The 27228-nt window shown below is 41.7% G+C and overlaps 2 protein-coding genes across 2 annotated transcripts; one reads left to right on the top strand and one right to left on the bottom strand.

Annotated features, from left to right (window-relative positions):
* The first annotated feature begins 3004 nt into the window (after window positions 1–3004).
* Window positions 3005–8107, top strand: LOC138074184 (ciliary microtubule-associated protein 3-like). Its single transcript, XM_068966250.1, has 6 exons — window positions 3005–3023; window positions 3282–3424; window positions 4053–4151; window positions 4898–5028; window positions 6479–6596; window positions 8039–8107. The coding sequence occupies exons 1-6, from the start codon at window positions 3005–3007 to the stop codon at window positions 8105–8107; spliced, it is 579 nt and encodes a 192-aa protein (XP_068822351.1).
* A 2862-nt stretch (window positions 8108–10969) lies between these two features.
* Window positions 10970–26183, bottom strand: LOC138069386 (acidic mammalian chitinase-like). The gene is made up of 11 exons (XM_068960672.1): window positions 26159–26183; window positions 23943–23972; window positions 22681–22885; window positions 22295–22351; window positions 20392–20557; window positions 16577–16701; window positions 15837–15960; window positions 15493–15675; window positions 14407–14523; window positions 12818–12956; window positions 10970–11250 (listed from the first exon to the last, which is right to left on the bottom strand). The coding sequence occupies exons 1-11, from the start codon at window positions 26181–26183 to the stop codon at window positions 10970–10972; spliced, it is 1452 nt and encodes a 483-aa protein (XP_068816773.1).
* Between the last annotated feature and the right edge of the window lie 1045 nt (window positions 26184–27228).

The raw sequence follows: 27228 nt of genomic DNA, 5'->3' as shown, positions 1-27228 counted from the left end.
ACATAAAATACAGTCTATCTTTGTACTATGTCTGGATTGACTTTAATGAAAAGTTGATAAATTTGCATCAATCTGGATGTATGTGGACACTCTTGTGTGTTATATTAGTAACATAAACATAAAGATTGATGGGGGAAATTTTCTCTTTCCCTAAGTACACTGAGGTCTTTATTGACTTTGTTTTTAGAGTGTAATCTATATTTTTCTTTTAGCCTCGTACCTGAGAAGCCAAGAATCTGCTTCATGATCACAAATTTCCTTGCTTTCTTTTGCTTCCTATGTTCACGCTGCAGTCTTCAGCCTTCTTGTAAAACCTGAAGCCAAGTACAGTTAAAGTCCACTCTTGATACTCCAATCGCTGGATTCCTTTTGGGTTTATGTCTACTTAGGTGTTTTGTTTGATATAAGAGGTTGATTTATATTGAATGCTGAACATTTTGCTTAAAAATTATACAACTTATTTGGGGCTCAAATCATGCTATTGTACAAGATGATTTACTTTTGTTTTGGGTATGCAATAAGGGTAGAAATAGATTATCTTAATGGAGCTGGGGACTAGAGTTGATACAAAACTAAACTTCAGGATTTTTTTTTTTTGAGAGCTACTCTATTTATTTACTTTTATAGCTGAGTTTTATCTCTTTAGCCTCCTAACTAAAAGTCCGTTTTTAGAGACTGTTTGATCAAAGTTCTGCTCAAATTCTCTGCTTCTCAGTGAGATTTTTAATTAGCGAATGTTCAAAGGGAACGACAGCACCAACTGTTGGGCTCACCATTTTGGGTTTTGGCCTCACCCTCTCTCCAGGGTTTTGGCCTTCAGATTCTTTTTTCTTTGCTATATCTCTGATATCTTGAAATATGTATGTTTTATCTGGTATTTCTATCTCTTCTCAGCTGGAGAATTAGTCTGAAGCAAACCAACATACCAGTGAAGAATATGTTGTCATAATTTCAAAATACTTTGTGAGACTTGTTTCATGTTACTAATAATGTAAACACTAATTTCCAAAAAACACTGTGGGTACTACAAATATTAATATCCCTAAAGACAGTGAAAATAATCAAATTAATACTATGTCTCTTTACATTTTGTTTACCATCATTGTTACTACAATTATATTTTGAGTAGAAAGGAGACTTGAAGCAAATTGTTCAATAATGTTGAGACCATATTGTTATTCCAATTAAGTTTTGTTTCTCTTAAGACGTTCTCCTATATTACTGGGCTTTCTGCATTACTTCTTGAAAAAAAAGAACAAAACACTGTCTTTTTTGTATACATGTCAAATATAATTTTTTTTTCATAGAGGCCAGGAAGACATTGGAGTGTTTGTTATATAGGACTTGACACAATTCACTGTGCAATTGCACAATGAGCTACAGGTATCCAGCCTTCCTGGTTCACTGACCAGGAGCATCGCCTCAATAATTTTTAACAAGCAAAAGGCTTCTGTGCTGTCATTTCAGTCATGTCTGACTCTTGGCAAACTCTATGGACTGTAGTCCACCAGGCTCCTCTGTCCGTGGGATTCTCTAGGCAAGAATACTGGAGTGAGTTGCCATGCCCTCCTCCAGGGGATCTTCTCAACCCAGGGATCAAACCCATGTCTCTTATGTCTCCTGCATTGGCAGGCGGGGTCTTTACCACTAGTATCACCTGGGAAGCCCAGAAGACTTCTCTAAGTTTCCAAAATATCCTCTAGGACTCAGGATCACTTCTCTTGGAACCTGCATTAGAGCTATAAAATCATGCCTGTAGACACTGCTAACCCTGGGTATGTGTGGATCCCAAGATCATTCTTAGAAGCCAAAGACAGAATATATCAATAACACTATCACACCGTGCTTTCTGTTGCCTGCCACACTTGCCAACTCTGAAAGTTATCCTAAAATCAAGTGAGAACAAGTTAGGGTTAATATCTAGGACAAAGGTAAAGAAGTCATCATACACCCTGATATTTCTTCTTAGGTTAGGGTGGGAGTACTCCTAGGCTGGCTAGATACTGTTGCAGTAATAAAAACCTCTCCTATTGTGACCTACCAAGCACTAGGCAATGGCCCTCTTTAATCCTGTTATCTTAACCCTCTCAACAACCCTATAAAAAGGAATTACTGTTCCTAACTTAGAGATGAGGAACCTGGGACTTAAACATTAAGTGAAAGTGAAAAGTGAAAGTGAAGTCACTCAGTCGTGCCTGACTCTTTGCAACCCTATGGACAGCGGCCTGCACCAAGCTCTGCCATCCATGGGACTTTCCAGGCAAGAGTACTGGAGTGGGTTGCCATTTCCTTCTCCAGGGGATCTTCCCGACCCAGGGATCGAACCCAGGTCTCCTGCATTGTAGACATACGCTTTACTCTCTGAGCCACCAGGGAAGTCTAAACATTAAGTAACTGCCTCCAAATGTAAGCACTTCTTTTATTCCATTATGCTCTTACTGTTCTGCTTAAAGAGACCTTTTATAGACTTGAGCCCCTCTTAAGGGTATAACGGGGTAACCGGATGGGAGTGCCTTGAAGAAAAGGAACAATGGGTCTAAAATAGGCCTAATACGGAACTATCTAGGCTCCATTAGGTTCCCAACTTCCCTCTTCTGGGCATTGCCCAGGAAGCCCACCTCCATAGATCATCACTGCAGAGGCTGTGTTTTTCTACATTCCTGATCCTGGCAGCCTGGATTTCAGGGTATCCTGCACGTGGAGGAGTCCGTCCTTCCTCAGTAGTGCATTTCCAGTGGCCCAGCTTTCAAAGCTCTTCAGCCTACAGCTTGGATCTAGCAAACCCCCTACCTCCTGCCCAGCTTCAGAGTTCTCACTCCCCTGGATTCCTGGCCTGGGAGGCGCAGTTCCTGCCCCAAAGCGGGCTCTGCAGGAATCCCCACTGCTGAGTAGGCTAGCTCAGAGCCGCTCCTCTGTGGGAGCTGGGCAGCTGGGGCTGCCCAGCCCCGCCTCTGTTTCTTGGGCAACGCAGTACACAAACCCCGGGCCTGGTGGAGCTGCTGAGATGTGCTTCGTTAAAGCAGGTGAGGAGGGCTGTAGTAGGGGAGTCTACAGTAGAGGCAGGAGGAAGAGTAGGGAGGCTGGGAAAGAAGAAGGGCAAAGGGAGGGAAAATGCAGTTCATCTCTTTACATAGATTTGAGCTACCCTTTACGTGGATTTTTCTTAAGGGTCTGCCCTTAAGAGCTCTGTCCCGCGGCCCACCCCTCACTAGCCCTGAAGCTCTCACTTAAATCAAGGGGCCTTTCCTCATGTGAAGTTTCTCTTCTTTCTCTATCTGCAGAGCCGCTGCTTAACTACTCCTTTGGAACACGTCAACATAGGAAGATCTTTCCTCACATCCATCCCCCAAGCTTGTTGGGAAACACATTTCCCCCTATTAGGGGAGCCCCCAACAGAGGGCCTGGGTGTTACATAGCAGAAGATGTGAGTATTCACCTTCCCTTAGATGGGTCTCAGTTCCCAGACCATTATCTAAGGAAACCCAAGTTTTCCCGAATAAAAGCCCTGTGGGATTTGTGACCATCAGGGTCCCAACATGAGAAAGTGCCCTGGTCCTCTACAACCAGAGAGTAAAGAGCCACTGTTCCCCTTTGCCTTCCCCACCAAATGCAAGCCTGGGCCTCATGCAGTTCCCAGTATTGTTCCTTCACTATTCACAGTCACAAGGACCAGTGACTCAGTATCTCCTCTTAGTCCAAACCTGGACTGTGGTTGTGCTGATAGGTAGTTTATGAAATTGTATAATCATACTGATAGTTGAATTAGAACAGATTCAGCTCTGTGGGACCCAGAAAAATGTGTAAAAAAATTTCTATACATTCACTGGAATGTATAGAAATGGCATTCTCTCTACCTATCTAGCCACATTCCTTTGTAGGAATGCAACTGTTTGTGTTACTTATGTAATTGCATGGTCATGATTCAGAAGAATCAGGAAAGAAAGAGCAACTTTGGCAGAGAATATTCAGGAATACTTTAAGTTCAGACTGTTTTAATAACTATAGTGTTCTCTATATGTGTTTTTCCTTTGTTTTCTACATAACACCTGAAGAAGTATGGCTTGGCATACAATCTCTCCAAGATCCCGACCAGTAAAAAAGGATACACTCTTGGCGCCAGAACAGCCATGAGGTTTAAGCCAGTTAGCAAGGTTAGACATGACTGAATGTGCTTAGATTTCACTGTGATCCATGTTGCTGAATGTATTTGCATTGGGGAGCATAGCTGGAGGCTACCTAAAGAATATGCCCAAAATTCAAGACAAAAAATCTTTTGGGCAAAAGCCACTAAAAAACCTATCTTAAAAGCATGGATGTTAACATGGCAAATGTGTGTGTGAGTGTCCTGGGAGAGTATAAAATGATTCTAAGAAGAAATAACACCAAAGCAAGGTTTTAGCCCTGAGACACTTGCTTGTAAAATACTGGAAGATTTGTTTATACACATCATATAATTATATGAAATATATAATATCTTCTCAGTTAAAAAACCAACTCCAACTTCTGCACTCTTTTGTGCAACTGGATTTCAAGTCTTAATTATCTTCTGTTAATCTCTTGTTGGACTTTTTCTTGACGCTTAAGCTCAGGAAGAGGGATACTGGCTCCAGAAGAATCTGAGTGGGATGGTGGGATGGTGGTGGTAGTAACTGTAATAAGTTACCATGGTTCTCTACCCTCATAGATTTGTTTCTACAGCCTAAGCATTAGGTACCTTTACGTAGCTGAACCATACACTTATCTTGGTTTTCTACCTACGGTAGGCCATTTTTATAGATTGAGGTAGTTAAACCATAGATGATACATGACAGGGAGAGGATAACTTTGTTTTTTCTAATTAAAAGGCTTTACATGTATATATCACCCTCTAACATATTGATCTTTTTCTTGGAAATAGGATATGACACCTTACCCAGGCATGTACCAGACAGTGAATGTTCAAGAGCAAACACACAAACCAAATTTTGCTCCATTTAATGCCTTGTTGCCTCGCTTTCGAACACACTCAAAGGACTCTTATTATCCTGGGTATGTGCCCCTTTTTCTGCTGCACTTCAACAAAGAGCAATAGGAAAGGAAGTACAAAAAGGGGTTTCATCCCAACCATGCCCTCTAAATAAGAAACCATCTAGCTTTAAAGATTCAACCTCTTGCCTTCTAGATCTCTAGAAATTATACAGTGGTAGAGTGTAGTGGTTCATTCAATGAATATTTATAAAAGACCAAGCAGTTTTATGGATTCCAAATATTTTGCATTAAACCCATCATACAAGATTCCTGATTTCTTGGAGCTTACATTCTAGAGTCCAGACAGATGAGAAGCAAACAAACAAGAAAATATCAATAGTAACAAAGAGAGTGACTATATAATTTATTAGTCAGCACATGACACTTCTGAGACTTGAAATGGGGTCTTATTAATAATTATACCAAGACAGTAGCCATTAGCTGGGGCTGTCATAGACACACTAGGAAGTAAGGTGACCTGGTGTTATGCTGAATGAAACCAAACAAGATGATGATATGATACAGAGTGGTGGACTAAAATCTATATATTTTGGCAAATATTGTCAAGATAGATCTTTTAGGGAAATGACACTTGGTCTGAAATCATTATGACAAGAATGAGCTGGCCCTGTGAAAATCTAGGCCCGGAGTTTTCCAGGCAGAAGGAACTTCAAGTACAAAGGCTGTTATTGGGAAGGAAATTGGTGTGCAGAAAAAAAGAAAGAAGGTTAATGTAGCTACAGTATTGTGGGCAAAGAGGAAGTGAGAATGGGGTGGGGAAGGTAGGGGTGGGGGTGGCTATAGCACATAGATAGGCCAGTAGACCAAGGGCGGCAGTCTCTGTGCTTTAGGAAGCCATTGAGAATGTGTGGAATGGTAGGGCATGGGGTCAAGGTCTTTTTTTTTTTTTCCACTGGTGAGAATTTCAAAGATCAGAGAGTGAGTGTAACTTTTTCAAGGTTGTAGTAAGGAATAGAGATATTGAATCTTGATTCCTATGTCCACTCTACATGTTATTTCCACAGCAAAGAGTCTACACCAAAAGAATGTTATGAACAAAGGCTATAATTAAATAATCCCATTGTCAAGGAATTTTACATGGTTCTACTTTACTGACCCCAGATCGTTGATACTTTAAATTAGCACTTTTCTTTCCTCCTCAATTTTACATCATGAGCAGTACTTACGCATCACTGTGTTAACTTTATCATCCACCATTTCTGGGATCTTTTGATCTCTCAGCTAAGGAGACTGAACTTCCAGAAATATTTTAAACTGAAATTGAGTTTTTACTTTGTCAAGACTAGATACTTTGAACACTGAAACTTAGTTAGAGATACTTTGACAGGCAAAGGACTCCTATGTGAATCAGTTGACTGCCTTTTCCCAAAGGGTTAGGACTCTAGATTAGGGGTGGAAGGTTATATATGATCGCTAACTCATTACACATGATGTTCTGTATGTTTTCTAGCCCTACCACATACAACCCAGAGATAAAGTCACCCAAGAGAGTCAGATGGCCAATGAAATTTGGATCTCCAGACTGGGCTCAGGTTCCATGTCTACAGAAAAGAACCCTGAGAGCTGAGGTAATATTATTGGACTTCTCTGGAGCCCTTTACCTAATTCTTCTATGTGTATCAGTGATTCTTAACCGGGAGTCTGTGAATAAGCTTCAGTTAAGTCCTTGTTCCCCTGAAATTACTTGCACAATTTCGTGTATATACATATGGGAATTTTTTTGGAGAGTTACTCGATTTCACTAGATTTTTAAAGTGCGTGTGATGGAACAGAAGTCACATTTTCTTATTTAGTCCTTAAATAGTCTTCTGTGGTTAGTCCAAAATAATTATTCTCTGCAACTGAGGAGGAAACTGAGGCTCAGATGGATTAAGTGGCTTGTTGAAGTTGCTCAAATAGAGCCTAGATCTGGTGACTTCTAAGCCAGTGCTCTTCCCATCACACTACTTAGTGTTAGATCATCAAGGGCTGTGGATCATTCTGCCAAGAACATGGATTTTTAGAACAGACTACCTGGGTCCCAATTCTAGTTCCATATTTGCTTGCTGTGTGATTTTGTCTAATAATCTTACTTTTCTAAGCTTCAGTGTGCTTAGTGTTAAAATGCATATAATAATAGACTCTATCTGATAAAGATGTAAACATTGAGATATTGTAGAAAAGTATTTAGTGCCATACTGAGCATAATAAATGCTCAGTCCATGTCAGCTATCATAATTCCTGAGGTGCCCTTTATTCTCCAGTGGAACGTGGGATTAATTCTGCAAGTATGTATTAAATGCCAAATGTATTAACATGATTATGCTAGAGCCTATGGGTAACATTCAAGAATTAAACATATGATTTTTCTTTTCAAGAAGCTTACCAGCTATAGTTTTAAAATAATTATTTATTTATTTATGTTTCATTGTGCTAGGTTTTCATTGCTGCGCATGGGCAGGCTTTCTTTGGTTGCGGCAGCAGGGGCTACTTCCTTGCAGTGCTCAGGCTTCTTAATGTAATGGCTTCTCTTGTTTCAGAGCACAAGCTCTAGACACACAGGCTGCCATAGTTGCAGCACATGGGCTCAGCAGTTGTGACTTGCGGGCTCTAGGGTGTGGGCTCAGCAGTTGTGACTTGCAGGCTCTAGGGTGTGGGCTCAGTAGTTGTGGTGCACAGGCTTAGATGCTCATGTCATGTAGAATCTTTCTGGACTAGGGATGGAACCCATGTCCCCTGCATTGGCATGGTGAATTCTTATCCACTCTACTACCAGGGAAGTCCTACCAGCTATACTTGACAACTTCCCAAGTAGAAAATAATTCCTAGTATGACATTTCCAGAGTAAGACGACAAAGAGTAGATGTCCAGAGCAGTCCTGAGACACTCAGTGAGGCTAGGTTACTATGGGGTTGAGGTTCAGCTAGGCCACAACAGGTATAACATACATGCCTATTTCACAGAGCCAGGAAGACCAGAGGCAGTGGGTTCTCATTTGAATATTGACCTAGATAATATTCTTTCATTGCAGCTGCCCACAGACAAAGACTTTAGAAAGCGTCAGAACCGTCTGGCCTACCTAAGCCTGTACTATGACTGAAAAGCTGTGATCCCCTTCACGTGCGCCTCCTGACCACCAATCCTCCAGGATAGTGCAATGCAGAGCCCAGAGGTGCTCTTGCCTTTCTGCATCACTCTGACCCTCCTGTCTGCCAGCATGGGGCACAGGGAGGGCAAGGGCCTCATAAGTACTACACGACAGTGTAAAGACTAGTTTAGAAGGCTCTTTCTCCTTGCGCTGGTTTGTTGTGTATTCATGTAGAAGGGCTAGAGGGGTTCCTCCTGAGTGTTCAGCGGGGTGGCTTCATGACTGAAATATTATACTTGTGGGTCCTTGCCCTCTAATTCCCAGCCACAAGTTTTATGTTTTCTACCACTAGCCCGGGACTTCCCGGGTGGCTCATCAGTGAAGAATCTGCTTGTGATGAAGTAGTTATGGGTTCAGTCTCTGAGCTGGGAGATCCTCTCCTCTGGAGAAGGAAATGGCAACCCATTCTAGTATTCTTGCCTGGGAAATCCCATGGAAAGTGAAGCCTGGCAGGCTACAGTCCATGGGGTTGCAAGAGTCGGACACGACTCAGCAACTAAACCACCACACCACTAGCCCTGGTGATAGGAGACAGTTTATTGTTCTATACATGTCAAGGCTTTGAATGGCTTGCTGGGCCTTGTTTGGGGGCTTTTTGGATGCAGAGGACACTTAAAGGCAGAGTAAATGTTTTAGGAGTGCTTCAAAGTGTCCGAGTTTCCCAGCATGGAGTGGGAAGGTCCTGATTTGACTTGCTTTCTCTGTGCTGTGCTGAGTCGAGTCTGACTATTTGTGACTCTGTGGACTGTAGCCAGCCAGGCTCCTCTGTTCATGGGATTTCCCAGGCAAGAATACTGGAGTGGGTTGTTGATTTGATTGCCTTTCTCAGGTTCGTGTAAAACTCAAAGAACCAATAACCCCCTCCCCCTTTCCTATTACATCATCTATTTAGTCTGTCAGTCATCATCATACTGAATTCCAAACATGCCTCAGGCAGAGTGGCAAGCACTGGGGATGCAGCAGGAATCAGAATAGACTCATCCACTGACTCCATGGCCCTGGACTGCAATATGAGAAGGACTTCCCAGGGAGGCTAGTAGATTGGATCTGCCCCTGTCTTCCAGTTCGAATCATACCTGAAAGCCTCACAAGTTCCTCTAGGTGTGCCAAGGTCAGAAGTCATGAGAGCCATGTTCAAAGTACTCATCTAGACATTGCCTGGTGTGTGTTCATTTGCTCAGTTGCACTCCCACTCTTTGCAGTCTCATGGACTGTAGCCCACTGGGATCCTCTGTCCATGGAATTTTCCAGGCAAGAGTACTGGAATGGGTTGCCATTTCCTTCTCCAGGTGACCTTCCCCATCCAGGGATCGAACCTGCATCTCCTATGCTGGCAGGTGGATTCTTTACCACTGAGCCACCTGGGAAGCCCAGACATTGCCTGGAATACAGGCCTTTTACTTCCAACACAAACCTTAATAACTCAAGTATGGTTTCTTCAGAATGGGCATTAAGTGTAGTCTAGCTTCTTGTATTGGGAAGGTCCTTCTATGCCTGCTCAGCCTTCTTATTTATTTATTTATTTGGCTGTGTTGGGTCCTGGTTGTGGCACAGAGGGTCTTCATTGTGTCATGCAGGATCTTTCTTTGTGGTGCATGGATGCTCTAATTGTGGCATGTGGACCCAGTAGTTGTAGCGTGTGGGCTCCAGAGAATGTAGGATTCAGTAGTTGTGGAACTTGACCCCTCTAGTTGTGGCACATGGGCTCCAGAGTATGCAGGCTCAGTGGTTGCGGCACACAGGCTTAGTTACTCACAGCATGTTACTCACAGGATAACGTGAGTTACTCACATGGATCTTAGTTCCCCTACCAGGGATTGAACCCATGTGCCCTGCATTGCAAGGTGGATTCTTCATCACCAGACTACCAAGGTAGTCCCCTACTTAGCCTGATGGCAAGACTTCATGTGTCTGGATAACAAATAGTGAGATGCTGCTAGTGCCTCAAAAAACTATAGCCTGCTGTACTCTTCAAGGCCATCGCATGGTAAGCGTTAGCTGGTGAACGAGGCAATGGAAGATGAAACCTACTAAACTATGCTGAGAGGCCTCATTCTTTAGGGGACAAGATCTTCTGAAGAAAATAGTGAAAGTTCACTGGAAATCAACTTAAAATATTAAGATAATCCTAGACACCTCAATCTAAAAACTTTTACTCCATTTAATCTGATGATTTAAAGATTTTTATTATCATGTTAAAAGTATTTTTATGACTTGAAATTAGTCAAGATTAACCTTTCTCACCTCTCTCACACACATTCCTTTCTTTTCTCCTTTGGATCTATATAAATGCAGCTTTTTTCAGAGGTGGTAATTTAGCATTTGTTATTTTTCTGACACAGGGTCTTGGGCCCCTTCTTTGGAGGTGTTGACAAGAGTGAGAGAATTTTTTCACACTGTTGTTTGGTTCACACTCTCAAGGCTTTTGCCAGGGAAGGAAACTCCCTTTTCTAAAACAGTAGTCTGATTTGATAAAAAATAAAATTTTGATTTCAATAAAAATAGCTTCTATTAACCTTCCGAGTCACTTGAAATGCTGAGCTATATATACAAGTACGTAAGAAAAAATACAGACGATTATAAAAAATAAAACATGCAGTGTCATATTTATTTTACATATGGATTTGGTTCAAGGTGTTTATAGGTTTTTTAGGTTATAATGGAGTGAAACCTAATCACAATGCTGCTTTAGTAAGGTAGGGCTTCCAAACTGACAGATAGACTGATATAATACATACACAACATGGAGTATTGGAAGATGGAATTTGACATGCAGCATGAGAAAACCTGAGACAAAGTAGTTTTCCCAACATTTTAAATTGAAGGCCAGTTACAACATGTGCAGGTTTGGTCAAACACCAGACCTTGGTTACACTGGAAGTAGAAGGTCCGGCCTCCTGCGCACTGGTAGAACTTGGTGTTGTCCTCAGGATCGCTATAAATGCCATCTGCTTTTCCAGTGCAGAAACCTTCATCTCCTTCACTGCCACCTTCTCCACCACTGCTGCTGTCTCCACCAATGTTGGCACAGAAACCTTCACTTCTGGGTATCACTTGTTGATGATACCAAGTCTTGGTGGCTGATGGAGCGCATTCTGAAAGAACAAGAAGATCACTTCAGAGCATCAGCATAAGCTATCTTTGAGCCTAGAAGCAACAACTCTAGACTTCCTCCTATTTTGGCTTTGTTCTCCAAGAACTTGAGCCCCATGAGAGTTCCAAGCTGTGGCTGGGAAGAATGTTACAAGCGGACAGATGTCCAAGAAACGAGGAGCGGAAAACAGGGCCACTGGAGTCCTCGCAGTGATCCAGGCAGTCCTTGGCTTCTACTGTCTCCACTCAGGGGGAATGAACACAGCCCTGTAGTGACTGGATCAAGGATTTTATGTGGGAGGCTAATTAACACTTGTGTTAGCAGGGGAGGCTTATCTGCCCATTTTCCTGTCATAAGTAATACACCTGCATTTTTGTCATCTTGTTAACCTTAAGTGCTGTATTTTGATTTTTGTCATCTTGTTATGTTTTGTTTCTTAGGCTTTAGTTTTTGCTTGCTTCCTTTCAGCATGGCCCTTTTGCTGTTTTTTTCCTCCCTCTGGCAATTCAGACATTTTATTTTTCATTTTACTCTATTGCTAGAACACACTCCACCACCACAATTTGCTGCCTCTTACTCCCTCACTCTATAGTTTGAGCCCATCTTTTAAAAAAAGTAATTGTATATATCTGTTTCTTTAGGCTGTATGAGTCTTTGTTGTTGCGTGTGGGTTTTCTCTAGTTGTGCTGCTCTGTCTTCTCATTGCAGCGGGCTTCTCCTGTTGCAGGGCACAGCGTGTAGAGTGCGTGCGTTTCAGTAGTTGTGGCACATGGGCTTAGTCACCCTGCAGTATGTGGGATCTTCCCAGACCAGGGATTAAACCTGAGTTCCCTGGATTGGCAAGCAGATTCTTAACCACTGGACAACCAGGGAAGTCCTGAACCCATCTTTTTGTAATTATCTTTTAACAGGTTTTACAGTGAAAACAAACAAACAATGATTCTGTGAATTTCCTGAAAGCAGAGACATAGGGAACCCTATATCTTCCACTTCTTTATCTCTACCACCACCTTTAGGCCTTCTCCAGAGATGCTTAGCCAAGGAACATAAAAGTCACACACTACTGAGTCAGCAATGTGAGCCTTTATCCCTATTCTTTTTCAAGACCTACTTCCAACCCTCAACACTAGCAGCCAAAGACAATATTTGCCTTTAAGGCAGGTGGGAAGTGGCTAAGCCAGCCTGCCTATTTCTAAGTTAGGATAATGGTGCACAGAACTGAGAGATGCAGTTTACTTTAGATAAAATGTTAGCACATACATCAGACTCACTTTGAAGGTATCTGATTCTTCCTCCCAGACAAAGTTTTCCTGAGAAGAAAAGCCCATCTCTGAAGTATAAGGTATATTCAAAACCTTACCCACATAGCTACTGAACTTAGACTGGCCTCTTTGACTGAAGAATGCATTTCTAAAAAGCTTCTTCCTATGAACCTGTCCCTTTTTCACATGTGCGGGTCTAGATGCTCTGTGGCTGCCTCATGCACTCTTGTCCCTCAGCAGTTGCCATTGTTGCAGCTTGACCTGCATCATCTTTAGAACAATGTGGCGAACTCAGTAGTGACCCACCTGAGGACAGGCCCAGCAGTGACTGCAGCTTGCGTATGAGTGGATATTTGCCCTCATTGCAGAAGGAGCCTAAGAAGTCATCCAGGTCGATGGCCCAAACCATGGCCCCACCAAAATTGTTCTCCTTAAGAAAGTCAACCTGTGGATGAAGAGAGCACTTGGCAACCAAAATCAAATGGCATTTACACAACAAACTGGAGTACAGGGCGACAAGGTGTTATTAGGGAGAAAAATGCAAGTGGGTTGGAACCCTGTCGATATTTCTTTTATGAAAGAATGTGATATGCACTTTTTGAATTCAAGGTTTGATGGGCTATCTCAGCTCCATTCTTGTTTTCTTTCTCCAGTTAATAAATTCTTCCTGCTGCTGCTGCTAAGTCACTTCAGTCATGTCTGACTCTGTACGACCCCACAGACGGCAGCCCACCAGGCTCCCCCGTCCCTGGGATTCTCCAGGAAAGAACACTGGAGTGGGTTGCCATTTCCTTCTCCAATGCATGAAAGTGAAAAGTGAAAGTGAAGTTGCTCAGTCATGTCTGACTCTTAGCAACCCCATGGACTGCAGCCTACCAGGTTCCTCTGTCCATGGGATTTTCCAGGCAAGAGTACTGGAATGGAGTGTCATTGCCTTCTCTGTATAAATTCTTAGGTATATATATACACATATAGTATATTAATAGTATTAATTAATATAATTGTATATTATAGTATATTAATAGTATATTAAATTAGCTATATAGATATATAAAATAGCTAATTTAATATACTGTTAAACTGATACTAGTATTCTAGGCTAAGCTACATTTCATCTTAGTGTTCATTACTTGCTTAATCTTTACAGGAACTACTAGGTCGATTTTTTTCTTTCACAGGTTTATGGGAACTCATCCTGTCCTTTGGGGCTTGAGGACCAGGTATATCTGACACCAAAGTCTAGATTCTTAACCATTGCACCATATAGCTCTTTTTCTCCTCCATTTTGACCACCTTCTCCTGACCAGGATTCAATAAAGAGGCACACACAGAGCAGTGTTATGGAAAGAGCCTAGACTCTGAGCCAGACAACATGTTCAGTTACTGCCTTTGCATTTTCCAGCTATGAAACCTTGGATTAGTCGCAGCATCTATGAACCTCAGTGTACACATTTGTAAACTGGAGAGGCTATTTGTTACTTCATTGGATTGTGTAGAATCAAGTTAAGTAATGGTTGTAAAGCATTTAGGTAAAAATGTAAAGGAAATTTTCATTACTGTCCATGAAAATGTTGGTCTTAAGCCTGGCTTATATAATCATCTCATGGAAGTTAGTATAGATTAATTCTGAACAAAAATTGGGAAAATAAATTTTAACCACATTAGAATATTATACTATATGTTAGTGTATAGTAGTATATGCTATACACTGGATCATTAAATCTATATTTAATCATATCATTTGCTCTCTCTTGAGGGAAAGGTAAATCACAATGAGGTTGATTTATTCCACTTTGTACATATTTATAACTTTGAAGCCACAGATCTTAGTAAAATGGGCTCATGATGAACTTAGGATTTGAAGCTAGAATTGCATTTTTTTACACTGCTCATACCTTATATTTGTAGCTCTTAATATTGTCATAGCCAACCCACTCAGTGTCTTTATAAGCATATGGAACTTTTTGGTCTTCAATCCAGGCATTTGTGGCTTCACTTAGGAATGTGCAGATCTATGAAGCGAAGGAAGAAGGCAATGTTGAGCATGTCACAGATTATGTCATGTATTGCACGAGGAAGGATGGGAAAAATAGTAAGAAATGGAAGAGCGATGGGAAAAGTGGCATTGTGAAATACCTACATTAATTTCACATGTTTCTTTAGAAAGTGACTTTGTATCATAAAGCAAAGATACAATTTCTATGAAACCAGGTTCAAAGAAGTGAAATTCCGATTCTATAACCACAGTTTAGTTGAGAAATGGTAAGAATGACCATGAGTGCTAAGGTCATTCTTCTGAAAACACTTTGAGTCTCTGGCAAAAACTGCTAACTATTCTATTAGTCTGAATTTTTAACACAAGATTTGAGTAGTTGTTGTTTAGTCACTTAGTCATGTCTGACTTTTCGCAACCCCATGGCTTGCAGCATGCGAGCCTCCTCTGTCCTCCACTATCTCCTGGAGTCTGCTCAAATTCATATCCATTTAGTCAGTGAGGCTGTCTAACCATCACATCCTCTCCAGCCCTCTTCTCATTTTGTCTTCAATCTTACCCATCATCAGGGTCTTTTCCAATAAGTCGGCTCTTCACATCAGGTGGCCCAAGTATTAGAGCTTCAGATTTGAGTAAATGCAATCAAATCAGATTTGAAAGAAGATCCAATTATTTGCCATCCCTGAACTAAATTATTGAAATCCTTCTCCATCTATTTACATGGATGTAATAGAATTCAGTATAGTTTTGAACTATAGAAAAGATGGTCCTATATACTTCTAAACCCAAAAGGAAATTCACATTGATTTTTTTTTTTTTTAAGTAAAAAGTGTTCTTCAGCCATCAACCTGCCTTTCCACAGGCTATATGCTCAGAGCTATGAGCTGCCAGGGTATAGGATCTCAAGAACATAAGGATAGCAAGATGACCTGGAGAGTGGAAGAATTTTCCCCAGGGCATTTTAGCCTGAATTAGCCATGGTGGTTACCTCATAGTAAGCCCAGAAGCCAGCCTCAAGTGTGTAAGGACCAGATGACCCTGCTCCAGATACTGGGGCACAGACTGAGGTGTCAGAAGTGCTGAGCCGGAAGGTTCTCCCATAGGTGGGGAACCCCATGATGAGCTTCTCTGAAGGGACCCCATTGTCTCTCCAGTACTTCATGGCATATTCCTGCAGAAGCAACACAGACATTATTCCTCACCAGTGTTTGTCCCACATGATGAAAAACGTCTAGCTGATTGTCCCACAAAGAGAAAGCCTTCCAACAACCAACACTCCTAATCTCGTCCCTGTCTTTCTTCTGCATATGACTGGGGGGTTTTCTTTCTTACACAGTTGAAATAACGCATGTTGCCTTGATCCTTGGATCCTACGTGCAGAGGACTATTGTGTCCTGTACATGGGTCCCAGCCACCATGGAAGTCATAGGTCATCACACTTATGAAATCAAGAAGCCTAGAACAAGAGAATTTGAGCATCATGACACACGAGCATTTTTTAATAGAAAATTTAAGAGCAAGAAATGATAGCTGTGGAAATTCATGATGTCAAGTAGATATCCATATGATCCCATTAATGTGGCTTCCTAGGTGTCTCTGGTTATCTTCTGCGACTCCCATGAGGCTAGACAGAAAGTCTCCTTTACTTCCTTGAAAGATTAAGGGCAAACCCAGAGCAGAAGATAAGGAAATATAAGTATGTGTCTCAGAAACACATGTCTCTAGGATTATGGGAACTGCAGGTGGAAAGCTCTCCTATTGTTTCGTCAGTAATAGCTTTCTCGCTTTTACAGCTTTTCAAAAGAAACTGTCAGTGAGAACTGCTGTTACATATAAAGATTTTCCAAGATCTTAAATCTTATTTCTCTTTCCCCTAAAGCCTACCATAGTGACAATATAAAGGGGTCAGCACCTTATCCCAGAACCACTAAATATTCAAACATTTTTGGCAATTGATGGTACCAACCTTCTCAACATTATGTTTACATAACTACTGGGAATGCTTTCTACTAAAATGTTTAAGGAATCTCTGCTCTGGGATGTGGAGGCCCTGGGAGGCTCATCACACTCACTTTCCAATCTCTGCAATTTCATATCCTGTATCAGTGGTCTCTTTGCCAGCCGACACAGCTGCTGTGATCAGCAGTCTGGGTTTTCCTGTTTCTTCAGCCTCTTCTTCAAAAGCCTGTATCATTTCCTGGAGAGAGAAAAGAGGGTGGATTTTAGTGGTTGTCTTCATTATCTATTCCCTATGGTGAATACCTCTTGAGATGGTTTCCAGCCTGTACCAATTTCCTATTTCTGAAAATAGCTCCTGAAATTTAGGGATAGAGTCTGGTAAGGTATAACTTGGAATAAATTGATGCAAACATGGAGTCCTTGAATCTAAGTCTCATTTAATGACAGTTCTACAGGAAAAGATCAGGAATTCCTAGCAGAGGGTCTAGGAGCTGTCCTCTCTATTGTGAATTCACCATCCCTCTTAAAGCTCTATTCTCAGCATTTGTGTATAGCAAGGCTAATGTCTTTCCTGCCTCTAGGCCTTTGCAAATGCTGTTACCACATCCTTAGAAAATTCTTCCCATCCTTTGTATTCCTGGTTCCTTTTACTTCATATTGCTGCTCAAATGTCACTTCCCTGGGAAGACTCCCCTGAGCATCTAATTTTGCTGCTATCACATTGCTCTTACCACGATTGACATTTATTTATTTATTTAGCTCCATATTCTCCACTATGCTGTAATCCCAAGAGCAGGAATCAGGTTTACCTTGCTCACTGCTCTGTATCCAGTGTGTCTCGATCACGGAAAGCACACAACACTTGTTGAATGAATGACATAGTGAAATTCCTTCTTCCTGATTCAAAACTTTATTTGAAAAGAAGATTCAAGATGGAAGTATAGGAAGACTCTGAACTGACTCCTTTCATGGACACAGCAAATCTACAACTATATAAAAAAAAATTCCCCTGAAAAGGACCTGAAAACCAGATGAATAGTATTCTCAACAAAGGGTAAAAAGACAGCATTGAGATGGGTAGAAGAAACAGATACATAGTCATTCCAAGGAAAAACCACACTCCAGCCACAGTGATCCACAGTTGAAAGTGTGACAAAGGTACAGTTACCTGAAATTAACATGACATTGTAAATCAACTATACTCCAATAAATCTTTATTTAAAAAGAAAGATACTTATTTTCCCTAAGGAATGAAAGTTTCAAGTTCCACATCATGCAAACCATCCCAAAGCTGCTTCTCAGGAGATAAAAGCATCTCCCTTCCCCCTCCCCCCCAAAAAAGAAGTTTGAAAACCAGTATGAAATACTCTCAGGAAAACTGTAGAACTACAGGGGAAAGAAAGCTCATTTTTAAAGGGCCCAGTTTCACTTGATCAAAAACCTACATAAAATCACCAGATTGAAAAGTATATGGAAGATAGATGAAAGAGCCCCACTCAGTAATCCTGATGCAGCTGCTAGAGAGTAAGGAACAGTGGGATGATCCCTAGGAACTGTGACCCTGGTAGGAGCCATTTTTGCCATCTCAAGCCACCTTACTAATAATGGCACTGGTGGCATCACATTGGAAATCTCCATCTAATCTGTGGGTGCACATGGCCAAGAGTCCTGCCTACCCCTGTGCCTCAGCAGTGCCTCACAGTTAGCCAGGAAATAACCTTGCTGGGCGCTGGTGGGTAGGGGCCCCCTGCAGTTCTGAGGTGCAGCCCTATCTCCCAGCACCTGGCATCCACTGAAAACAGACCTTGCAGCCATTAGAGGGGCTGCCCTGCCCACAAGCCCCCAGAAGCCACCGTGGATGAGTCTCACAGCCATTTTGGGGCCAGCTCACCCACTAGTTACTGGCAGCCACCATGGCATTTCAAGACCTAGTGCTGACCACCAGCATTCAGCAGCCACTGTGGTGAGACCCCAGAGGCATCCTGCAGGGCCAGCCTTGCATACCGGTGTGCTGTCATCGTAGCTGTGACCCTGCCAAAACAGGAGAACATACACAGCCCACAGAGGGCACATGACTTGTGCTCATTGCTCAGGTGGCCAGGTAGGATAGTGCGCCTGAACCCCACAGGATATCTCCCACATAAAGCCACTCATCAATACTGGGAGATGTAGCTGCTTTATCTAATGCATCAAAACAAACACAGAAAATTAGGGGAAAAATGAGGAGACATGTTCTAGTCAAGAGAAGAAGACAAAATCTCAGAAAAAGAATGAAATGAAATGGAGATAACCAATCTACCTGAGAAAGAGTTCAACAAAATGATCATAAAGATACTGAACCTGGGAGGAGAAGGGAAGAACACAATGACATCATCAACAAATAGCTAGAAAATATTTTTTAAAAACACAAAAACTAAACAGAAGTTATAATTGAACTGCAAAATACCCTATATGTGTTCAACAACAGATTGGAATAGGTATAAAAATCAGTGAGCCAAAAGACAAAGTAATGGAACTCACTGACACAGAGCAGCAGGTTGAACAAAGAATTTTAAAAAGTGAAGATACTTTAAGGAACCTTTGGTACAATATCAAGTAGAACAGCATTCCCATTATACAGTCCCAGAAGTAGAAGAGAAAGGTACATAAAATTATTTGAAGAAATAGCAACTGAAGACTTCCTAATCTGGGGAAGGAAATAGACATCCAAGTCCAAGATGCTAAGAGTTCAAAATAAAATGAACCCAAAGAGACATGCTCCAAGACACATCGTAATACAAATGGTAAAATTTAATGAAAAAAGAAAGAATCTGCTGCTTTAAGGAAAGCAGAAAGGGAAAAATAATTTTGTTACTTAAAAGTGAAATCCCTTAAGGCTATCATTAGATTTTTCTGCAGAAACCTTACAGGCCAGTAGGAAGAGGCATAACGTATACTTACATATTCTTAGGCTACAAAGAAAGAAGGGATGAGCACTAAGTTCTGGGAGGAGGGTATTAGTTTCTCTTCCTATATATGAGATGACAGGGCTTCCCAGGTGGCGCTAGTGTTAAAAAAAAAAAAAAAGCCTGCCAATGGAGAAGACACAACAGACACGAGTTCAACCCCTGGGTCAGGAAGATCCCCTGGAGAAGGAAATAGTAACCTACTCCAGTATTCTTGCCTGGAGAATCCCATGGACAGAAGAGCCTGGCAAGCAGCAGTCCATAGGGTCTCAGAGTCAGACACAACTGAAGTGACTTAGCATACACACACACACACACACATATATATATACATATATGTTTGTCCTATAAGTTCATTTGGATCTTTCCATAAGATGTTATAGGAATTCTACTCAGCCTTAATAAACAATGAAATCCTGCCATTTGCAACCACATGGATAGAGGTAAGGGTATTTTGGTAAGTGGAATGAGTGAGAGGGAGAAAAACAAATACCATATTACATTAATCATATGTGGAATCTGAGGAGAAAAAAAAACCCAGCAAACAAATAAAATAAAACAAAAGCAAATTCATAGATACAGAGAGTGAATTGGTGGTTACCAGAGAGGAAGGGAGTGGGGGGTGGACAAACAGATAAAAGACATCAGCTTCATGATGATGGCTAATAACTGGATTGTGGTTGTGATCACTCGGCAATGTACACAGATGTTGAACTATAATGCTGTGTTACCAGAAACATATAATAAAAAAAGAATTTCTTCATTGGATTCCTTCAGTTACCTATATCCTCCCAGTAAATTCTCTTTTGACTTAAGCTACCCAAAGAGTCTGTTTCTATTGCTTACAACTCCCAAACACTTTCATAAGTGTGCTTCTGAGGACAGCAGCCTTTGCTATCCCTGGGAAATGCAACTCTCACAGACAGTCCATGAAGGCACTAGCCTTTCTACGAAAAGACAGGGAACTAGTGCTTCATTCCCACCTTAATCAGGAGGGTAAATCGCTGTTTGTCCTCAGCTGGGCTTCCCCTGGACCCCGGATATTCAATATCCAAGTCAATGCCGTCAAATTCATGTTGACGAAGGAAGTCGATGACAGAACAGATGAAGATTTTTCGGTTGGCAGCTGAGGAGACCATGGTGGTGAATCTAGGCAGAGAGTTTGTCTATATTAACATCACTGATCCCTAAATCATCCTTACACCCTTGAATATCAATTTTATTATGCATTTTATAATAACTTCTGTTGGATTTTTACAGCTAAGTGAATTCAAATTGTTAATGATAATTGGTAGAAAATTTTATAATTAAATTTTTATTTTATTCAGTATACCCAATGAATAATATTTTTCTGTTTATAGGATCAGTGGTATATGTGCATTTTACTTATTAGTGAGATCTTTCAGGGGCAGTGGTTTAGCCACCACAGTTCTTTGATCCTAAGATGTTTATTTTTCTATTTACTGTTTCCAAAATTAAGATGTGACTTATAAAATGTGAATACATTTAATGAAGCACTTCTGACCCCCAATATATGAATATATTGTGAGTCTTGCATTTGAAGGTGACTTAATATCTAGAAAAATTAGTGCCTCTGCCATAGTCAGCAATTTTATAGTCTATTAACACATATTCAAACCCTCTTGGTTAGTTCCTGATTATAAAAAGCCTGTGGTAAACCCTTTGTAAACTGGATCACAACCTCCTTAATTCATCTCCTTTTTGCTTTTCTTTTTGTTTTTAGTTCTGGTATTCAATGGCTATACTTTTTTTAAATCAAAATAAATTGACTAGCACAAACTGGGTAATCTAAAAAGTGAAGGGTAGAGATATTGTCTGGAGTTTGGGGGAATTGACCTGCAAAGATATTCTTATTTAAGTGATTTGTGAGGAAGATAAGAAAAAATTCTACTGGCAGAGTGGACTTGAGGTTAAAAAAAAAAAAAAGAAAAGAAATATTGGTCAAATGCTATATGCGAGAATTAACTTGTTACCTCATAGGTAACTGCCAGAAGTTTCACTTGGCTATTAGAGTGAGAATAAAAACACTCATTACATTTTGCTCCAACATTTTAAGCATGACTGGCTACCTTGGGAAAATTGTGGAGGGAAGAAGAGAGGGGTAAGTTACTTTTCATGTCGAATAACTTTGTGCTGTCTAATTTTAAAATAATTATGGGAAGACATTGGGCTTCCCAGGTGGTGCTAGTTGTAAAGAATCCGCCTACCAGTGCAGGAGACATGAGGCATGTGTTTGATCCTGGGTCAGGAAGATGCCCTGAAAAACGGCATGGCAACCCACTCCAGTATTCTTGCCTGGAGAATCCTATGGACAGAAGAGCCTGGCAGGCTGCAGTTCATAAGGTCACAAAGAGTGGGACATGACTGAACTGACTTAGCACACACAGCACATGGGAAGACATCAACTTCATAATTTAAAAAGTTGTTTACCACTGACTTGGACAACTTTCAACATACAAGTCAAGTCTAACCTCATCGTCTCTTTTTTCTAACTCAGAGTCAAAAACCCTGTGAGGTTACCAATCCTTTCTTGCTACTTCCCCAGAGAAGAGCCTATGACTCAGCCCAGGGCTCATGGTCTTATGGCAGCCCAGGTGCTTCTCTGTCACCAAGCCAGTCTGTCTCACTCACCATTCTCTACTGTCTTTTGAGTGTTTCCCCATCATTTCCCCCATTCTACTGCTATTTCTCCAGGTCTGCTGCAGTCAGCCCTTCCCATCCATGGCAGTTTCTTCTTAAGAGCTGGCCTCTTTCCCCCTGGAACATTCATTTTCACCTCCCCACTGGGATCTTATTTTCCCACTCCAGCTTGAGGGTTTCTTTCTTTTGCCTCCACTCTCATTTTCTGGCCATGGAAAGACTTACTTCTGAGTGCCAAAGTTCCAGCCACCAACTGCCAGTAAAGTGACCAGGTCTTTGTTGCTGCAGAAAGAAACCAAGAGACATATTTAAGTGAAAGCTCTGTGAGCTTTAGGATACATATATTACAGAAAACAACTCTTCTATCCCCATTCTTGAGTCTCTGAGAAATGGGCAACAGCCAAGTACAAGCTCTAAAGTTCCCATGGCAAGTGCTCCTCCCATCTGCCCACATAAGTCTTTACATCATAGGTTATCACATATCCATCAGAAATCTGCAAAGGATTGCCTTTCAGAATCTTATGAAATTTGGGGATGAACTAGGGACAGAACTTGGGCTCTCCACTCTCCCTCACTGATTCCCATTCACTTTGGATTCAATTCCTACTGACTGTTCTTTCAGGGCTTGGAACTCAGGATACAGGACATCAATGTCATTCCATTCATAGGGAGCAATCTTGTTGTCATTCATAGTGGCAAAAGCGTATATCAGATGTGTGCACAGACATGGGTCCACATCCTTGGGGAAGAACTTGGCTGGTTCTGGTCGATACTGAGACCAGTTGGTAAAGTAGCACACTAGCTTGTAGGCTGAACCTGCAAGAGAAAGCGGCGGTCATTGTGGTGCAGGGCTCCACTGTCTGTGTCACTTGCTGATGAGCTCCTCAAGGGGAAGGGGTCCCTAAGAGGTCACATGGCAGATACCTGGTAGATACTGCAGTACCCTTTTCCCTTGCTTATGGAAGACCTAGCTAAGCAGTCATGACACTTTTGTCAACAGGTCTAAGCTTATTTCTTGACCCAGAAAGTTTGAAATCATTTCAAGTCTACACATAAAATAAAATAAATTTGCGATCATAGCAGCAAGTGGTAAGGTTAATGATGATCCTTGCATAATTCATAATTTCAAAGATTACTCAAGTTCATTACCAATAAAACAAATATCTTTTGTAGATGGCATATGATGTGACTGATATTTTATTGAGAGGCTTTATGCAAATTGGTTTGCTTAAATTTTAATTCCAATACAGCCTAATGGGGGAAACATTCTCGTTTTCAGGTGAGACTCAGGACTACTCAAGGCTGAAAGTTTAAGATGAATTCCAATTCATTCATCCATTTATTCCACAAATACTGATTGTGCCTACACTACTTCCAGGCAGTCTTGCTCCAAAGCTCATGCTCTTCCCAGTCTCCTGAGTCCGCATATCTGGATTTTAGTCATGTTCACATCCACAGCCAGTGCCTAGTTATTAGAAATAATGTGAAGATATTTGAGAGGAAAAAAGACAAAACAAAGAAGAGTGTAAACTACAAAGGTAACAAATACTTACCAGTCTTGGCATCAGAATATAGGTTTAAGTCCTGATTCTGAACAATCAAGAACAAATCACTTCTGCCCTCTCTGCTTTAGTTTTCCCATCTATAAAGTGAATTATTCTGGATTAGGTGAGCTATAGGCCCCCTCCCATTGCTGGCTTTCTGAGATCAACCAAAACAGGCTGGGAGCTAGCTCAAGTCCCAACGTCACGAAACAGGTCCTAGCCCTGACATCATGAAAGGAGGAGGAAATTCAGAGTCAGAAGCAAGGAAGGAAAGAAGAGTAACTATCAGGAAAATTGGAGTGTGGCTAGGAGGTTGTGTTACTCCTCACCTAGTTGTACCTGCAGCAGAACAGCCAAGCCTGAAACAAACAAAGAAACAAAACTCAGAAACAAGGCATCCTTAGATGGGCTTCCCAGTTAGGACCTGGTGCTACCCAGGAGACTTTCAGAATCTCTGAAAGTCATTCTGAGTTTTTGGATTTATCACTGGTATTTTCCAGGACCCCATTTCATCATTCTCAGGCCTGGATCCCAAGTTCCTCTACACAGAGGCCAAGGCATGGGGGAATAACTCATGTAGAAGCTTGACTAAAACAGAAGCCCACCCTTCTCTGCATTCCCAGGGACACCCCATGACATGTGGGAAGGAAGAAGAGCAGAAAGAGTGGGAGACTCACAGGCCCAGAGCAGCATCCTCCCCATCGTGCCTACACACTGGCCATCTGGGCAGCCTCTGGGCTCGGTCTTATATAAGACTTTTATCACTGCAGGAAAAGCACAGCTGCCACCTCCTGGCACAGGTGCCCAAGGTTGTCACATTCATACCTCCACCCATCTCAGATTCATAGAAATGTAAGGGGGAGAGAGTCCCAGGACTATTCCCTCGCCAGCCCAGGCCTGGCTATTCTGACAGAACTGCTTACAGTTGGAGGACTTAGCTCAGCACTGAAGCCAAATCTATGAAAACCCAGGGAAGGAATGAAGGGCACGGTTCTGAAGTCAGGGTCCCAAGCCAGAAAAAACCATGGGGGTTAGTTGTGATATTGAGCAGCTTTCACTTAAAGAATGTAATTTTCCTCCTACAGGACCAGCCCTTATCTTAAGGCCAATGGCCAGGATCCTGGAATGAACCTGAAGGGAAGGGGCAGGATCAGCCTCATCTTCTCCCCCTTGTCTCCGGGGGATTTTACAGCCACAGTTCTGGGGGGAAGGATAGAGGCAGACAGAGGATGCTGCAGGTGCCAGCTTTCCTCCCATACTGGGATGGGGAGAGGGCATCAGCTGTCAGATAAACATGAATCTTGTATCTCTGCCCCCTTGTCCTCATTCTGGGCGGGATGGTGGCATCAGGGTGTAAGGAACATTTTTGATCTGATTGCTTTATAAATTTATAGCCGAAGCTATAAAAAGTTTGTAAATCTCAACTCTAGAACAACTAAAAAGCCGTGGATACAACTGGTGTCTAAACAATGTACTGAATCAACCCATTTAAATGATTGACTTTCTAACTGATATTTTTATAATATATCAAAAGCATAGTAGGACAGTAAGGGATAAAAAATGGAATAATCCTGAAAAGAGTAGAACAAATGTAGCTAGCATAACTTTATCTCAGTTCCTAGCGATTTTCATCTCTGAAAAAAACCAAAAACACAAGCATGTAAATAAAAATAATGCCAATTAAAAAGAGGTGGTGCAGGAAGATGAACAGAGAAAAGAGAACCCAACAAGAGATGGGAGAGTAAGACAAGCACTGGAAGAAAACTAGCCTTTCTTTCAGGACCATGCTTCTAGCATCAGTGAAGATAGAAGTGCTGCCATAGTCAATTGAGATAAGAGAATTAGAAGAAGACATATGCGTGCATGTCAGGATTCCCTTGGAAATTTGAAATGATGAAAGAGGAATAGAAAAGCGTAGAGCTCTGTGTAAAGACTACTTCATGCCTATCAGATCCAGAGAGAAAAGAAATCAGGTAAGAATAAGGCTCCATCTCCAGTTATAGAGGGACATCTCTGATAGCTCAGTTGAAAAAGAATCCACCTGCAATGCAGGGGACCCCAGTTCGATTCCTGGGTTGGGAAGATCCGCTGGAGAAGGAATAGGCTACCCACTCCAATATTCTTGGGCTCCCCTTGTGGCTCAACTGGTAAAGAATTCACCTGCAGTGTGGGAGACCTGGGTTTGATCCCTGGTTTGGGAAGATCCCCTGGAGAAGGGAACAGCTACCCACTCCAGTATTCTGGCCTAGAGAATTCCATGAGCTGTATAGTCCATGGGGTCACAGAGAGTCCGACATGACTGAGTGACCTTCACTTCGTGCTTCCCTAGTAGCTAAGATGGTAAAGCATCCACCTATAATGTAGGAGATCCAGGTTTGATCCCTGGGTAGGGAAGATTCCCTGGAGAAGGAAATGGCAACCCACTTCATTATTCTTGCCTGGAGAATTCCATGGACAGGGGAGCCTGGTGGGCTACAGTCCATGGGGTTGCAAAGAGTTGGACACGACTGAGCAACTAACACACACACACCAATTACAGACTCACCTGTGAGGAGAATAAGCTTTGCCATGGTTGCTGTCAGTATTGGTCTTGCAGAGCTTGGATTTGCCTTTTATGCCATCTGACTACCAGGTCATCATAAAGGATATCTTCCCAGCGGAGAGCATCTAACCCAGATGTGTATATAGCTAATCAGTAAGTCAACAGATCACCTCCCCTAAAGCACCACTTATGGACCTCCAACCCGCACTCTACCACCTCCTCTGCTTAATAAGGACAAAACATCTCCTAACGAGGTAGCAGAGACCATCACCATGAAAAGTACCAGCTTAATAGGGTTGGTTTTTTTTTTTTTTTTTTTTTTGGCCGTTCTCAGGGCTGATAGGCATCCATTTAAACATTATGATTAGATTCTTATGCTGTGGACATTTAGTGCCTGGCATCAAAGCATGTATTTATTGAAAAGTAAACACTAAAAATCCTTGGAAGGTATTAGCTGTTCTTAGACCTTTATTCTTTGTAGAATTAGTCTTATGTAACTTACGCAATCAGTGCCTAAGAAAAGTCCATCTTTAGGTGCTACTTGATGAACCTTCTACACCTGTTCTTTGGAATGTATGTGCGCAGTTGCTCAGTCATGTCCTACTCTTTGTGACCCCATGGACTGTAGCCCTCTGTCTGTGGGATTTCCCTGGCGAGAACGCTGGAGTACTGGAGTGGATTGCCATTTCCTCCTTCAGGGAGGAAACCCAAGGAATGAACCCACATCTCCGTGTCTCCTGCACTAGCAGGCAGATTCTTTACCACTGAGCCACTCAATGTGAGACAATCTTAGTCATGATTATACAGTAATTTTATCTAAAAACATATGGTTCCCAAAATGTACCCTCTGAAGGTCGGTAAGAACTCTCTAATCCACAGTTCCAAATTATATCTAGAAAAAGTTTAAAAATATTTTGTGCTGCAGACAGATAGAGACGATGGTGATGCTACTGAGGTCTCTTTTAATAGAAATATTGGCAACTTGACCATTGATGGGACTTTTTGTTTAAAATTTATTCCAGTTCAGCTTCCTAAACATTATGCACTACTATTATCCTATTAAAAATCTCTGC

Source organism: Capricornis sumatraensis, chromosome 2 (genome assembly GCF_032405125.1).
Source record: "Capricornis sumatraensis isolate serow.1 chromosome 2, serow.2, whole genome shotgun sequence".
Lineage (NCBI taxonomy): Eukaryota > Metazoa > Chordata > Mammalia > Artiodactyla > Bovidae > Capricornis > Capricornis sumatraensis.
Note: the sequence above shows the minus strand (reverse complement) of the source record. Positions and strands in the feature narration are given on the sequence as shown.

Bases quoted from the DNA above. Each gene is read 5' to 3' on its own strand.
- LOC138074184 (XM_068966250.1), top strand. The intron at 5,029-6,478 runs GTATGTGCCCCT...TATGTTTTCTAG, and splicing joins AAGGACTCTTATTATCCTGG to CCCTACCACATACAACCCAG. The intron at 6,597-8,038 runs GTAATATTATTG...CTTTCATTGCAG, and splicing joins AAAGAACCCTGAGAGCTGAG to CTGCCCACAGACAAAGACTT.
- LOC138069386 (XM_068960672.1), bottom strand. From the start codon at position 26,183: ATGGCAAAGCTTATTCTCCTCACAG. The intron at 15,961-16,576 runs GTGAGTGTGATG...CTCTTGTTCTAG, and splicing joins GAAATTGCAGAGATTGGAAA to GCTTCTTGATTTCATAAGTG. The intron at 15,676-15,836 runs GTAAGAAAGAAA...TTGCTTCTGCAG, and splicing joins ACATGCGTTATTTCAACTGT to GAATATGCCATGAAGTACTG.